At 49.0% G+C, this 17,260-nt stretch overlaps 1 protein-coding gene across 6 annotated transcripts in view; it reads right to left on the reverse strand.

The window, feature by feature from the left end:
• LOC110519864 (receptor-type tyrosine-protein phosphatase delta) overlaps nt 1–17,260 on the reverse strand; it is a 275,027-nt gene that overhangs the window by 19,006 nt on the left and 238,761 nt on the right. For all 6 annotated transcript variants that reach the window (XR_016488744.1, XM_090209954.1, XM_090209953.1 and 3 more), the window contains 3 exons: nt 17,120–17,224; nt 15,344–15,524; nt 11,449–11,627 (listed from right to left, as the gene is read on the reverse strand). Coding sequence is in view for 5 of the 6 variants with exons in the window: in XM_090209954.1 (XP_090066080.1) it covers nt 11,449–11,627; nt 15,344–15,524; nt 17,120–17,224 (465 nt within the window). In the remaining variant the exon portion in view is untranslated. The remainder of the gene's footprint in view (nt 1–11,448; nt 11,628–15,343; nt 15,525–17,119; nt 17,225–17,260) is intronic.

Here is a 17,260-nt window from a genome sequence, read left to right on the forward strand (position 1 = left end):
CACTTTGGCTCGTCTCTTGCCACGGTGCGATGACGTAGTCACCTGTACCTCAGACACCGTCAGACAGAAGGTCGTCTCAGAAAAGAGGAAGACAAGCAACAGAGGCAGGTTGATGCAGTGACTCTCCGTACGAACAATGGACAGTCAGGGTAAGACCAGAACCACAATAAACATAACATCATCCAATCGATGATATATTATACACCATGTTTCTTCCTGTTTTAAAGCCACGCTCCTTCATTTCGTGAATAACCTCAGAGAGAGATTGTGGTGCCAACCGTTAACCGGACGCAGTTATTAGCAGTGTTGCAGCAAATAAACGAGTCAATGACAAGATCTGCCAGACTTGACATTCCAATAAAACCAGTCTGGTCTGACTCTGTGAAAAGCATATCTCTCTCTCTCTCTCTCTCTCTATATATATATATATATGTCTCTCTCTCTCTCTCTCTATATATATATATATATATGTCTCTCTCTCTCTCTCTCTCTGTCTCTCTCTCTCAGTTATTAGCAGTGTTGCAGCAAATAAACGACAGAGTCAATGACAAGATCTGCCAGACTTGACATTCCAATAAAACCAGTCTGGTCTGACTCTGTGAAAAGCATATCTCTCTCTCTCTCTCTCTCTCTATATATATATATATATATATGTCTCTCTCTCTCTCTATATATATATGTATATATATATATATGTCTCTCTCTCTCTCGCTCTCTCTGTCTCTCTCTCTCAGTTATTAGCAGTGTTGCAGCAAATAACCGACAGAGTTTGGCATCGGAAATCGGAATCGGAAATCTGTCCGGTCTCTGATTTCTGTGGGAAACACCTGTCTTTTACGCGGCTACTAATTCCGTGTATTCTAGCCTTCAGTCTATCTGTTACGGTGGATTAGGGTACACACCACCGTGGAGAAAACAGTGTTGATTCCTTTCAGTTCAGTTCACCGTGTCAAAGTCATGGTTAAATGTCACCGTGACAACACTGAGGCTCTGGAACCTGTTAGACCTCATTTCTATGGCTCTGATCCAAGTGGCTCCCTATTTCTCCATATGGCTCTGGTCTAAAGTAGTGCACTACATAGGGAATAGGGTGCCAACTCTGTTCAAAAGTAGTGCACTAAATATGGAATAGGGTGCCAACTCTGTTCAAAAGTAGTGCACTACATAGGGAATAGGGTGCCATTTAGGGCACATCACTGTGATCAAGTTTGACACATAGTAAACGCTAACTGCTGGTGGGTTGTTGACCCCCCCCCCCCTCACGTTAATGAATATTTGAGGGCATCATTATTGTCTTGTGTAAACTGGTCTGTGCCTGGGCTAAAGCTCAGCGGGCGTTTACACTATACAAGCAACATGGCCTTAGCCCTCATGTGGGTGCTAACAAGCCAGCAAGCATGCTAGGTAGTGCTACGTATCAACAGCCACTGTCAGCCAATCCAGTAGGGGATGGTAGCTATGGTGAGCTACGATTGGTCACGGCGGATTTTAATAAAGTTACGTTTTTCCCAGTTTTAACCCCGCAACGGAGGGGAGAGGGGGAGAGAGAGAGAAGGAGATAGTGGAGAGGGGGAGATAGTGGAGAGGGGGAGAGAAGGAGATAGTGGAGAGGGGGAGAGAGAGAGAAGGAGATGTCTCTGTGACAATCAGTTAAGCTGGCAGGTAATCAGGTAAACTGGGGAGACTGAGACAGACACTACAGACTGTAGATATCTGGGTGACAGCAGTCTACTGTAGATGTTGTGGGTGACAGCAGTCTACTGTAGATGTTGTGGGTGACAGCAGTCTACTGTAGATGTTGTGGGTGACAGTAGTCTACTGTAGATGTTGTGGGTGACAGTCTACTGTAGATGTTGTGGGTGACAGCAGTCTACTGTAGATGTTGTGGGTGACAGTAGTCTACTGTAGATGTTGTGGGTGACAGCAGTCTACTGTAGATGTTGTGGGTGACAGCAGTCCACTGTAAATGTTGTGGGTGACAGCAGTCTACTGTAGATGTTGTGGGTGACAGCAGTCTACTGTAGATGTTGTGGGTGACAGCAGCCTACTGTAGATGTTGTGGGTGACAGTAGTCTACTGTAGATGTCTGGGTGACAGCAGTCTACTGTAGATATCTGGGTGACAGCAGTCTACTGTAGATATCTGGGTGACAGCAGCCTACTGTAGATGTTGTGGGTGACAGTCTACTGTATATGTCTGGGTGACAGTAGTCTACTGTAGATGTTGTGTGTGACAGCAGTCTACTGTAGCTGTCTGGGTGACAGCAGTCTACTGTAGATGTTGTGGGTGACAGCCTACTGTAGATGTGTGGGTGACAGCAGTCTACTGTAGATGTTGTGGGTGACAGTCTACTATAGATGTCTGGGTGACAGAAGTCTAAAATAGATGTTGTGGGTGACAGTCTACTGTAGATGTCTGGCTGACAGCAGTCTACTGTAGATGTTGTGGGTGACAGCAGCCTACCGTAGATGTGTGGGTGACAGCAGTCTACTGCAGGTGTTGTGGGTGACAGCAGCCTACTGTAGATGTTTGGGTGACAGCTGTCTACTGTAGATGTTGTGGGTGACAATAGTCTACTGTAGATGTCTGGGTGACAGCAGTCTACTGTAGATGTCTGGGTGACAGCAGTCTACTGTAGATGTCTGGGTGACAGCAGTCTACTGTAGATGTTGTGGGTGACAGCAGCCTACTGTAGATGTTGTGGGTGACAGCAGTCTACTGTAGATGTCTGGGTGACAGTCTACTGTAGATGTCTGGCTGACAGCAGTCTACTGTAGATGTTGTGGGTGACAGTAGTCTACTGTAGATGTTGTGGGTGACAGTCTACTGTAGATGTCTGGGTGACAGCAGCCTACTGTAGATGTTGTGGGTGACAGCAGTCTACTGTAGATGTTGTGGGTGACAGCAGTCCACTGTAAATGTTGTGGGTGACAGCAGTCTACTGTAGATGTTGTGGGTGACAGCAGTCCACTGTAAATGTTGTGGGTGACAGCAGTCTAAAATAGATGTTGTGGGTGACAGTCTACTGTAGATGTCTGGGTGACAGCAGCCTACTGTAGATGTTGTGGGTGACAGTCTACTGTAGCTGTTGTGGGTGACAGCAGTCTACTGTAGATGTTGTGGGTGACAGTAGTCTACTGTAGATGTTGTGGGTGACAGCAGTCTACTGTAGATGTTGTGGGTGACAGCAGTCCACTGTAAATGTTGTGGGTGACAGCAGTCTACTGTAGATGCTGTGGGTGACATCAGTCTACTGCAGATGTTGTGGGTGACAGTCTACTGTATATGTCTGGGTGACAGCAGTCTACTGTAGATGTTGTGGGTGACCGTCTACTGTAGATGTTGTGGGTGACAGTCTACTGTATATGTTGTGGGTGACAGCAGTCTACTGTAGATGTTGTGGGTGACAGTCTACTGTAGATGTTGTGGGTGACAGTCTACTCTATATGTTGTGGGTGACAGCAGTCTACTGTAGATGTTGTGGGTGACAGTCTACTGTAGATGTTGTGGGTGACAGTCTACTGTATATGTCTGGGTGACAGCAGTCTACTGTAGATGTTGTGGGTGACAGTCTACTGTATATGTCTGGGTGACAGCAGTCTACTGTAGATGTTGTGGGTGACAGCAGTCTACTGTAGATGTTGTGGGTGACAGTCTACTGTGTATGTCTGGGTGACAGCAGTCTACTGTAGATGTTGTGGGTGACAGTAGTCTACTGTAGATGTTGTGGGTGACAGCAGTCTACTGTAGATGTTGTGGGTGACAGCAGTCCACTGTAAATGTTGTGGGTGACAGCAGTCTACTGTAGATGCTGTGGGTGACATCAGTCTACTGCAGATGTTGTGGGTGACAGTCTACTGTATATGTCTGGGTGACAGCAGTCTACTGTAGATGTTGTGGGTGACCGTCTACTGTAGATGTTGTGGGTGACAGTCTACTGTATATGTTGTGGGTGACAGCAGTCTACTGTAGATGTTGTGGGTGACAGTCTACTGTAGATGTTGTGGGTGACAGTCTACTCTATATGTTGTGGGTGACAGCAGTCTACTGTAGATATCTGGGTGACATATCTGTCCTCCATCCGGTCCAAACCTCTCCTCAGGACTCCCAGCTGTTCCAAACCTCTCCTCAGGAATCCCAGCTGTTCCAAACCTCTCCTCAGGAATCCCAGCTGTTCCAAACCTCTCCTCAGGACTCCCAGCTGTTCCAAACCTCTCCTCAGGAATCCCAGCTGTTCCAAACCTCTCCTCAGGACTCCCAGCTGTTCCAAACCTCTCCTCAGGACTCCCAGCCATTCTCTACCCTCTCCTAAGGACTCCCAGCCATTCTCTACCCTCTCCTCAGGACTCCCAGCCATTCTCTACCCTCTCCTCAGGACTCCCAGCCATTATCTACCCCCTCCTCAGGACTCCCAGCCATTATCTACCCTCTCCTCAGGACTCCCAGCCATTCTCTACCCTCTCCCCAGGACTCCCAGCCATTCTCTACCCTCTCCTCAGGACTCCCAGCCATTCCAAACCTCTCCTCAGGACTCTCAGCCATTCCAAACCTCTCCTCAGGAATCACAGCCATTCCAAACCTCTCCTCAGGACTCCCAGCCATTCCAAACCTCTCCTCAGGACTCCCAGCCATTCCAAACCTCTCCTCAGGACTCCCAGCCATTCCAAATCTCTCCTCAGGACTCCCAGCCATTCCAAACCTCTCCTCAGGACTCCCAGACATCCCAAACCTCTCCTCAGGACTCCCAGCCATTCCAAACCTCTCCTCAGGACTCCCAGCCGTTCTCAACCCTCTCCTCAGGACTCCCAGCCATTCCAAACCTCTCCCCAGGACTCCCAGCCATTCTCTACCCTCTTCTCAGGAACCCCCAGCCCTTCCATGTGTTTGATCTATTCCAGAACTAGGACCTGATTCAACTAATCATCAAGTCCTTGACTAGGTGAATCATGTGAGATAGTTCAGGGGCTTTAACAACACACTGAAACATCTGGGAGTCCCTGAGGAGAGGTTTATCTATAATAATATATCTATGGTACTGATGGAGTCCCTGAGGAGAGGTTTATCTATAATAATATATCTATGGTACTGATGGGGTCCCTGAGGAGAGGTTTATCTATAATAATATATCTATGGTACTGATGGAGTCCCTGAGGAGAGGTTTATCTATAATAATATATCTATGGTACTGATGGGGTCCCTGAGGAGAGGTGTATCTATAATAATATAGCTATGGTACTGATGGGGTACCTGAGGAGAGGTTTATCTATAATAATATATCTATGGTACTGATGGAGTCCCTGGGGAGAGGTGTATCTATAATAATATAGCTATGGTACTGATGGAGTCCCTGAGGAGAGGTTTATCTATAATAATATAGCTATGGTACTGATGGAGTCCCTGAGGAGAGGTGTATCTATAATAATATAGCTATGGTACTGATGGAGTCCCTGAGGAGAGGTGTATCTATAATAATATAGCTATGGTACTGATGGAGTCCCTGAGGAGAGATGTATCTATAATAATATATCTATGGTACTGATGGAGTCCCGGAGGAGAGGTGTATCTATAATAATATAGCTATGGTACTGATGGGGTCCCTGAGGAGAGGTTTATCTATAATAATATATCTATGGTACTGATGGAGTCCCTGGGGAGAGGTGTATCTATAATAATATATCTATGGTACTGATGGAGTCCCTGGGGAGAGGTTTATCTATAATAATATAGCTATGGTACTGATGGAGTCCCTGAGGAGAGGTGTATCTATAATAATATATCTATGGTACTGATGGGGTCCCTGAGGAGAGGTTGATCTATAATAATATATCTATGGTACTGATGGGGTCCCTGAGGAGAGGTGTATCTATAATAATATATCTATGGTACTGATAGAGTCCCTGAGGAGAGGTGTATCTATAATAATATATCTATGGTACTGATGGAGTCCCTGAGGAGAGGTGTATCTATAATAATATATCTATGGTACTGATGGAGTCCCTGAGGAGAGGTTTGAGTAGCACTGTACTACAATAACTATTTCTATCCTCTCTTTTATGTCCTATACAAATGTTTTTGTCAATGGACACATCCAATCAATGGACACATCCAATCAATGGACACATCCAATCAATGGACACATCCAATCAATGGACAATTTCAAATAAATATCTGCTGTTTACGGAAGAAATGTCTTTGATTGTTTAAAGTTGGCTGCTACCGTAAGACCCTCCCCCCTCACCTGTATCTGTCTATGAAGCTGCCGTTGATATAGTCTGAACCCCTCCCCCCTCACCTGTATCTGTCTATGAAGCTGCCGTTGATATAGTCTGAACCCCTCCCTCCTCACCTGTATCTGTCTATGAAGCTGCCGTTGATATAGTCTGAACCCCTCCCCCCTCACCTGTATCCGTCTATGAAGCTGCCGTTGATATAGTCTGAACCCCTCCCCCCTCACCTGTATCTGTCTATGAAGCTGCCGTTGATGTAGTCTGACCCCCTCCCTCCTCACCGGTATCCGTCTATGAAGCTGCCGTTGATATAGTCTGAACCCCTCCCCCCTCACCTGTATCTGTCTATGAAGCTGCCGTTGATGTAGTCTGACCCCCTCCCTCCTCACCGGTATCCGTCTATGAAGCTGCCGTTGATGTAGTCTGACCCCCTCCCTCCTCACCTGTATCTGTCTATGAAGCTGCCGTTGATGTAGTCTGACCCCCTCCCTCCTCACCTGTATCTGTCTATGAAGCTGCCGTTGGTGTAGTCTGACCCCCTCCCTCCTCACCTGTATCTGTCTATGAAGCTGCCGTTGATGTAGTCTGAACCCCTCCCCCCTCACCTGTATCTGTCTATGAAGCTGCCGTTGATGTAGTCTGACCCCCTCCCTCCTCACCTGTATCTGTCTATGAAGCTGCCGTTGATGTAGTCTGACCCCCTCCCTCCTCACCTGTATCTGTCTATGAAGCTGCCGTTGATGTAGTCTGACCCCCTCCCTCCTCACCTGTATCTGTCTATGAAGCTGCCGTTGGTGTAGTCTGCCCCCCTCCCTCCTCACCTGTATCTGTCTATGAAGCTGTCGTTGATGTAGTCTGACCCCCTCCCTCCTCACCTGTATCTGTCTATGAAGCTGCCGTTGATGTAGTCTGACCCCCTCCCTCCCCTCACCTGTATCCGTCTATGAAGCTGCCGTTGATGTAGTCTGACCCCCTCCCCCCTCACCTGTATCTGTCTATGATGCTGCCGTTGATGTAGTCTGACCCCCTCCCTCCTCACCTGTATCTGTCTATGAAGCTGCCGTTGGTGTAGTCTGCCCCCCTCCCTCCTCACCTGTATCTGTCTATGAAGCTGTCGTTGATGTAGTCTGACCCCCTCCCTCCTCACCTGTATCCGTCTATGAAGCTGCCGTTGATGTAGTCTGACCCCCTCCCTCCCCTCACCTGTATCCGTCTATGAAGCTGCCGTTGATGTAGTCTGACCCCCTCCCCCCTCACCTGTATCTGTCTATGATGCTGCCGTTGATGTAGTCTGACCCCCTCCCTCCTCACCTGTATCCGTCTATGAAGCTGCCGTTGATGTAGTCTGAACCCCTCCCTCCCCTCACCTGTATCCGTCTATGAAGCTGCCGTTGATGTAGTCTGACCCCCTCCCCCCTCACCTGTATCTGTCTATGATGCTGCCGTTGATGTAGTCTGACCCCCTCCCTCCTCACCTGTATCTGTCTATGAAGCTGCCGTTGATGTAGTCTGACCCCCTCCCTCCTCACCTGTATCTGTCTATGAAGCTGCCGTTGATGTAGTCTGACCCCCTCCCTCCTCACCTGTATCTGTCTATGATGCTGCCGTTGATGTAGTCTGACCCCCTCCCTCCTCACCTGTATCCGTCTATGAAGCTGCCGTTGATGTAGTCTGAACCCCTCCCTCCCCTCACCTGTATCCGTCTATGAAGCTGCCGTTGATGTAGTCTGACCCCCTCCCCCCTCACCTGTATCTGTCTATGATGCTGCCGTTGATGTAGTCTGACCCCCTCCCTCCTCACCTGTATCTGTCTATGAAGCTGCCGTTGATGTAGTCTGACCCCCTCCCTCCTCACCTGTATCTGTCTATGAAGCTGCCGTTGATGTAGTCTGACGCCCTCCCTCCTCACCTGTATCTGTCTATGAAGCTGTCGTTGATATAGTCTGAACCCCTCCCCCCCTCACCTGTATCCGTCTATGAAGCTGCCGTTGATGTAGTCTGAACCCCTCCCCCCTCACCTGTATCTGTCTATGAAGCTGCCGTTGATGTAGTCTGACCCCCTCCCTCCTCACCTGTATCTGTCTATGAAGCTGCCGTTGATATAGTCTGAACCCCTCCCCCCCTCACCTGTATCCGTCTATGAAGCTGCCGTTGATGTAGTCTGAACCCCTCCCCCCTCACCTGTATCTGTCTATGAAGCTGCCGTTGATGTAGTCTGACCCCCTCCCCCCTCACCTGTATCTGTCTATGAAGCTGCCGTTGATGTAGTCTGACCCCCTCCCTCCTCACCTGTATCTGTCTATGAAGCTGCCGTTGATGTAGTCTGACCCCCTCCCTCCTCACCTGTATCTGTCTATGAAGCTGCCGTTGATGTAGTCTGACCCCCTCCCTCCTCACCTGTATCTGTCTATGATGCTGCCGTTGATGTAGTCTGACCCCCTCCCTCCTCACCTGTATCCGTCTATGAAGCTGCCGTTGATGTAGTCTGAACCCCTCCCTCCCCTCACCTGTATCCGTCTATGAAGCTGCCGTTGATGTAGTCTGACCCCCTCCCCCCTCACCTGTATCTGTCTATGATGCTGCCGTTGATGTAGTCTGACCCCCTCCCTCCTCACCTGTATCTGTCTATGAAGCTGCCGTTGATGTAGTCTGACCCCCTCCCTCCTCACCTGTATCTGTCTATGAAGCTGCCGTTGGTGTAGTCTGCCCCCCTCCCTCCTCACCTGTATCTGTCTATGAAGCTGTCGTTGATGTAGTCTGACCCCCTCCCTCCTCACCTGTATCCGTCTATGAAGCTGCCGTTGATGTAGTCTGACCCCCTCCCTCCCCTCACCTGTATCCGTCTATGAAGCTGCCGTTGATGTAGTCTGACCCCCTCCCCCCTCACCTGTATCTGTCTATGATGCTGCCGTTGATGTAGTCTGACCCCCTCCCTCCTCACCTGTATCTGTCTATGAAGCTGCCGTTGGTGTAGTCTGCCCCCCTCCCTCCTCACCTGTATCTGTCTATGAAGCTGTCGTTGATGTAGTCTGACCCCCTCCCTCCTCACCTGTATCCGTCTATGAAGCTGCCGTTGATGTAGTCTGACCCCCTCCCTCCCCTCACCTGTATCCGTCTATGAAGCTGCCGTTGATGTAGTCTGACCCCCTCCCCCCTCACCTGTATCTGTCTATGATGCTGCCGTTGATGTAGTCTGACCCCCTCCCTCCTCACCTGTATCCGTCTATGAAGCTGCCGTTGATGTAGTCTGAACCCCTCCCTCCCCTCACCTGTATCCGTCTATGAAGCTGCCGTTGATGTAGTCTGACCCCCTCCCCCCTCACCTGTATCTGTCTATGATGCTGCCGTTGATGTAGTCTGACCCCCTCCCTCCTCACCTGTATCTGTCTATGAAGCTGCCGTTGATGTAGTCTGACCCCCTCCCTCCTCACCTGTATCTGTCTATGAAGCTGCCGTTGATGTAGTCTGACCCCCTCCCTCCTCACCTGTATCTGTCTATGATGCTGCCGTTGATGTAGTCTGACCCCCTCCCTCCTCACCTGTATCCGTCTATGAAGCTGCCGTTGATGTAGTCTGAACCCCTCCCTCCCCTCACCTGTATCCGTCTATGAAGCTGCCGTTGATGTAGTCTGACCCCCTCCCCCCTCACCTGTATCTGTCTATGATGCTGCCGTTGATGTAGTCTGACCCCCTCCCTCCTCACCTGTATCTGTCTATGAAGCTGCCGTTGATGTAGTCTGACCCCCTCCCTCCTCACCTGTATCTGTCTATGAAGCTGCCGTTGATGTAGTCTGACGCCCTCCCTCCTCACCTGTATCTGTCTATGAAGCTGCCGTTGATATAGTCTGAACCCCTCCCCCCCTCACCTGTATCCGTCTATGAAGCTGCCGTTGATGTAGTCTGAACCCCTCCTCCCTCACCTGTATCTGTCTATGAAGCTGCCGTTGATGTAGTCTGACCCCCTCCCTCCTCACCTGTATCTGTCTATGAAGCTGCCGTTGATATAGTCTGAACCCCTCCCCCCCTCACCTGTATCCGTCTATGAAGCTGCCGTTGATGTAGTCTGAACCCCTCCCCCCTCACCTGTATCTGTCTATGAAGCTGCCGTTGATGTAGTCTGACCCCCTCCCCCCTCACCTGTATCTGTCTATGAAGCTGCCGTTGATGTAGTCTGACCCCCTCCCTCCTCACCTGTATCTGTCTATGAAGCTGCCGTTGATGTAGTCTGACCCCCTCCCTCCTCACCTGTATCTGTCTATGAAGCTGCCGTTGATGTAGTCTGACCCCCTCCCTCCTCACCTGTATCTGTCTATGATGCTGCCGTTGATGTAGTCTGACCCCCTCCCTCCTCACCTGTATCCGTCTATGAAGCTGCCGTTGATGTAGTCTGAACCCCTCCCTCCCCTCACCTGTATCCGTCTATGAAGCTGCCGTTGATGTAGTCTGACCCCCTCCCCCCTCACCTGTATCTGTCTATGATGCTGCCGTTGATGTAGTCTGACCCCCTCCCTCCTCACCTGTATCTGTCTATGAAGCTGCCGTTGATGTAGTCTGACCCCCTCCCTCCTCACCTGTATCTGTCTATGAAGCTGCCGTTGATGTAGTCTGACCCCCTCCCTCCTCACCTGTATCTGTCTATGAAGCTGCCGTTGATATAGTCTGAACCCCTCCCCCCCTCACCTGTATCCGTCTATGAAGCTGCCGTTGATGTAGTCTGAACCCCTCCCCCCTCACCTGTATCTGTCTATGAAGCTGCCGTTGATGTAGTCTGACCCCCTCCCTCCTCACCTGTATCTGTCTATGAAGCTGCCGTTGATATAGTCTGAACCCCTCCCCCCCTCACCTGTATCCGTCTATGAAGCTGCCGTTGATGTAGTCTGAACCCCTCCCTCCTCACCTGTATCTGTCTATGAAGCTGCCGTTGATGTAGTCTGACCCCCTCCCCCCTCACCTGTATCTGTCTATGAAGCTGCCGTTTATGTAGTCTGACCCCCTCTCTCCTCACCTGTATCCATCTATGAAGCTGCCGTTGATGTAGTCTGACCCCCTCCCTCCTCACCTGTATCTGTCTATGAAGCTGCCGTTGATGTAGTCTAACCCCCTCCCTCCTCACCTGTATCCGTCTATGAAGCTGCCGTTGATGTAGTCTAACCCCCTCCCTCCTCACCTGTATCTGTCTATGAAGCTGCCGTTGATGTAGTCTAACCCCCTCCCTCCTCACCTGTATCCGTCTATGAAGCTGGCGTTGATGTAGTCTGACCCCTCCACTCCTCTGATTGGCTGCAGACAGACCCTGGTGGTCTCGTAGGGCATGATGTTCACCAGACGGTTCTTGAACTTGTTACACGGCAGGTTGGCACTGACAAACCTGGAGGTGTGGGCCTTCGCACTGGCCAACCGCTATGGAGGGGGAGGGCAGATGACATAGGGTGTTATAATGTGACATAGCATTACATATTGTATCACGAGATATGACATGCGAGGAGAAGGGAAGTGTGGGCCTTCACATTGGTCAAGCACTACGAAGGGGAGGGTGGTGACATAGGGTGTTATAATGTGACATAGCATTACATATTGTATCACGAGACACACACACACACACACACACACACACACACACACACACACACACACACACACACACACACACACACACACTACACACACACACACACACACAGTCTGGCCGTTGCTTGACTCGGGTGAGAAAGAACAACAGCTCATTAGAGAGGGACAGAGAGGGAACTACAGGAAGTCGATGGAACACTGAGCTCTCACCAGGGCCGGCGGTCAGAAGGGAATCAGTTGGACGGGCATTTCATTTCCACAAGGGGAAACGGAACCTCCTATTGTCCTACACGTTTCTTTACAGGTTTTTTGAGAGGAAAGTACATGTCATTTAATTGGAGAAATGGATGGACCTTTTAATGTGGCATGAACACAACAAGTCATGATGTTTCCATCGGGCCGAGAAAAGAGTACGTACGACATGTCACTGTGTTAACATGTTATACCCTTCTTGACCACACAGCATCAGATACATGGTCTACACATACTGAGACATAGGGGGCGCTGTTTCACTGTCCACACAGCATCAGATACATGGTCTACACGTACTGAGACAGAGGGGGCGCTGTTTCACTGTCCACACAGCATCAGATACATGGTCTACACGTACTGAGACAGAGGGGGCGCTGTTTCACTGTCCACACAGCATCAGATACATGGTCTACACATACTGAGACAGAGGGGGCGCTGTTTCACTGTCCACACAGCATCAGATACATGGTCTACACGTACTGAGACAGAGGGGGCGCTGTTTCACTGTCCACACAGCATCAGATACATGGTCTACACATACTGAGACAGAGGGGGCGCTGTTTCACTGTCCACACAGCATCAGATACATGGTCTACACATACTGAGACAGAGGGGGCGCTGTTTCACTGTCCACACAGCATCAGATACATGGTCTACACATACTGAGACAGAGGGGGCGCTGTTTCACTGTCCACACAGCATCAGATACATGGTCTACACATACTGAGACAGAGGGGGCGCTGTTTCACTGTCCACACAGCATCAGATACATGGTCTACACATACTGAGACAGAGGGGGCGCTGTTTCACTGTCCACACAGCATCAGATACATGGTCTACACATACTGAGACAGAGGGGGCGCTGTTTCACTGTCCACACAGCATCAGATACATGGTCTACACATACTGAGACAGAGGGGGCGCTGTTTCACTGTCCACACAGCATCAGATACATGGTCTACACATACTGAGACAGAGGGGGCGCTGTTTCACTGTCCACACAGCATCAGATACATGGTCTACACGTACTGAGACAGAGGGGGCGCTGTTTCACTGTCCACACAGCATCAGATACATGGTCTACACGTACTGAGACAGAGGGGGCGCTGTTTCACTGTCCACACAGCATCAGATACATGGTCTACACGTACTGAGACAGAGGGGGCGCTGTTTCACTGTCCACACAGCATCAGATACATGGTCTACACGTACTGAGACAGAGGGGGCGCTGTTTCACTGTCCACACAGCATCAGATACATGGTCTACACGTACTGAGACAGAGGGGGCGCTGTTTCACTGTCCACACAGCATCAGATACATGGTCTACACGTACTGAGACAGAGGGGGCGCTGTTTCACTGTCCACACAGCATCAGATACATGGTCTACACGTACTGAGACAGAGGGGGCGCTGTTTCACTGTCCACACAGCATCAGATACATGGTCTACACATACTGAGACAGAGAAGTGCTGTTTCACTGTCCAGATAGTATCAGATACATGGTCTACACATACTGAGACAGAGAGGTGCTGTTTCACTGACCAGACAGCATCATATACATGGTCTACACATACTGAGACAGAGGGGGCGCTGTTTCACTGTCCAGACAGCATCAGATACATGGTCTACACATACTGAGACAGAGGGGGCGCTGTTTCACTGTCCAGACAGCATCAGATACATGGTCTACACATACTGAGACAGAGAGGTGCTGTTTCACTGTCCACACAGCATCAGATACATGGTCTACACATACTGAGACAGAGGGGGCGCTGTTTCACTGTCCACACAGCATCAGATACATGGTCTACACATACTGAGACAGAGGGGGCGCTGTTTCACTGTCCAGACAGCATCAGATACATGGTCTACACATACTGAGACAGAGAGGTGCTGTTTCACTGTCCACACAGCATCAGATACATGGTCTACACATACTGAGACAGAGGGGGCGCTGTTTCACTGTCCACACAGCATCAGATACATGGTCTACACATACTGAGACAGAGGGGGCGCTGTTTCACTGTCCAGACAGCATCAGATACATGGTCTACACATACTGAGACAGAGAGGTGCTGTTTCACTGTCCACACAGCATCAGATACATGGTCTACACATACTGAGACAGAGGGGGCGCTGTTTCACTGTCCACACAGCATCAGATACATGGTCTACACATACTGAGACAGAGGGGGCGCTGTTTCACTGTCCAGACAGCATCAGATACATGGTCTACACATACTGAGACAGAGAGGTGCTGTTTCACTGTCCACACAGCATCAGATACATGGTCTACACATACTGAGACAGAGGGGGCGCTGTTTCACTGTCCAGACAGCATCAGATACATGGTCTACACATACTGAGACAGCATCAGATACATGGTCTACACATACTGAGACAGAGAGGTGCTGTTTCACTGTCCACACAGCATCAGATACATGGTCTACACATACTGAGACAGAGGGGGCGCTGTTTCACTGTCCACACAGCATCAGATACATGGTCTACACATACTGAGACAGAGAGGTGCTGTTTCACTGTCCACACAGCATCAGATACATGGTCTACACATACTGAGACAGAGGGGGCGCTGTTTCACTGTCCAGACAGCATCAGATACATGGTCTACACATACTGAGACAGAGGGGGCGCTGTTTCACTGTCCACACAGCATCAGATACATGGTCTACACATACTGAGACAGAGGGGGCGCTGTTTCACTGTCCAGACAGCATCAGATACATGGTCTACACATACTGAGACAGAGGGGGCGCTGTGTCACTGTCCAGACAGCATCAGATACATGGTCTACACATACTGAGACAGAGGGGGCGCTGTTTCACTGTCCACACAGCATCAGATACATGGTCTACACATACTGAGACATCAGATACATGGTCTACACATACTGAGACATCAGATACATGATCTAGACATACTGAGACAGAGAGGTGCTGTTTCACTGTCCACACAGCATCAGATACATGGTCTACACATACTGAGACATCAGATACATGATCTAGACATACTGAGACAGAGAGGTGCTGTTTCACTGTCCACACAGCATCAGATACATGGTCTACACATACTGAGACAGAGAGGTGCTGTTTTGCTCTGACATTTTATCTGAAATTGATGACTCTTGCTGTCGCCGCACAAAATAAAGGATCAATATTTAAATATTTGATTTGAACCCGGGCAAGGAGGTACGCAGGCCCTGGATCTCACAGACACAACATTTATTTACCCCCTAGAACAGCACCACAGAACCCTAGAACCTTTAGAACGCACCTTGAACTCCAGTTCCGTGCCCGTGACGTTCTCCGCCGGTTCTATCTGGGTCAGTCTCTGGATGTAGGCGTGAAGGTTCCGCGCCGGAACCTCGGTGTTGCCGCAGGCGACGGCCTCCAGCAGCGCGTCGTGGATAAAGGCGTACTGATCCTCCGTCTGCACCATGTAGTTCCGCTGGGACCTAAAAGTTGAATGTTTCAATCAGGGTTCCTTTACTGGTAACACTGGTAAACACAGAGTCCTGGTTTCAGTTAGCATTTACTGGTAACACTGGTAATCACAGAGTCCTGGTTTCAGTTAGCATTTACTGGTAACACTGGTAATCACAGAGTCCTGGTTTCAGTTAGCATTTACTGGTAACACTGGTAGTCACAGAGTCCTGGTTTCAGTTAGCATTTACTGGTAACACTGGTAGTCACAGAGTCCTGGTTTTAGTCAGGGTTCCTTTACTGGTAACACTGGTAGTCACAGAGTCCTGGTTTCAGTCAGGGTTCCTTTACTGGTAACACTGGTAATCACAGAGTCCTGGTTTCAGTTAGCATTTACTGGTAACACTGGTAATCACAGAGTCCTGGTTTCAGTTAGCATTTACTGGTAACACTGGTAGTCACAGAGTCCTGGTTTTAGTTAGCATTTACTGGTAATCACAGAGTCCTGGTTTCAGTTAGCATTTACTGGTAATCACAGAGTCCTGGTTTCAGTTAGCATTTACTGGTAATCACAGAGTCCTGGTTTCAGTTAGCATTTACTGGTAACACTGGTAATCACAGAGTCCTGGTTTCAGTTAGCATTTACTGGTAACACTGGTAATCACAGAGTCCTGGTTTCAGTTAGCATTTACTGGTAATCACAGAGTCCTGGTTTCAGTTAGCATTTACTGGTAATCACAGAGTCCTGGTTTTAGTTAGCATTTACTGGTAATCACAGAGTCCTGGTTTTAGTTAGCATTTACTGGTAATCACAGAGTCCTGGTTTTAGTTAGCATTTACTGGTAATCACAGAGTCCTGGTTTTAGTTAGCATTTACTGGTAATCACAGAGTCCTGGTTTCAGTTAGCATTTACTGGTAATCACAGAGTCCTGGTTTCAGTTAGCATTTACTGGTAATCACAGAGTCCTGGTTTCAGTTAGCATTTACTGGTAATCACAGAGTCCTGGTTTCAGTTAGCATTTACTGGTAATCACAGAGTCCTGGTTTCAGTTAGCATTTACTGGTAATCACAGAGTCCTGGTTTCAGTTAGCATTTACTGGTAATCACAGAGTCCTGGTTTCAGTTAGCATTTACTGGTAATCACAGAGTCCTGGTTTCAGTTAGCATTTACTGGTAATCACAGAGTCCTGGTTTTAGTTAGCATTTACTGGTAATCACAGAGTCCTGGTTTCAGTTAGCATTTACTGGTAATCACAGAGTCCTGGTTTCAGTTAGCATTTACTGGTAATCACAGAGTCCTGGTTTCAGTTAGCATTTACTGGTAATCACAGAGTCCTGGTTTCAGTTAGCATTTACTGGTAATCACAGAGTCCTGGTTTCAGTTAGCATTTACTGGTAATCACAGAGTCCTGGTTTCAGTTAGCATTTACTGGTAATCACAGAGTCCTGGTTTCAGTTAGCATTTACTGAAAAGAGTCTGAAAAATATTATTAAAAAAAATCTTATAATATAATTAATATAATGTCTGTTCCTACAGTGGCAATTGGTTCAACTTTCTGAAAATTAACGCTTGTTGGATGATAGATCCCCCCCCCCCAAAAGAAGGGATTCAACCTCCCATTTACCTCATGAGGGTCACGTGACCGTAGATGTCAACTGTCTTCTCGTGTTTGATTCGCTCCACCATGGCGTCAATCACGATGAAACAACCAGTCCGGCCCACTCCAGCACTGAGAAAAGGGGGGGGGGGGGGGGGGGGGGGGGAA

The sequence above is a fragment of the Oncorhynchus mykiss genome, chromosome 19, assembly GCF_057628025.1.
Source record: "Oncorhynchus mykiss isolate SJ-2025 chromosome 19, ASM5762802v1, whole genome shotgun sequence".
Taxonomy (NCBI): domain Eukaryota; kingdom Metazoa; phylum Chordata; class Actinopteri; order Salmoniformes; family Salmonidae; genus Oncorhynchus; species Oncorhynchus mykiss.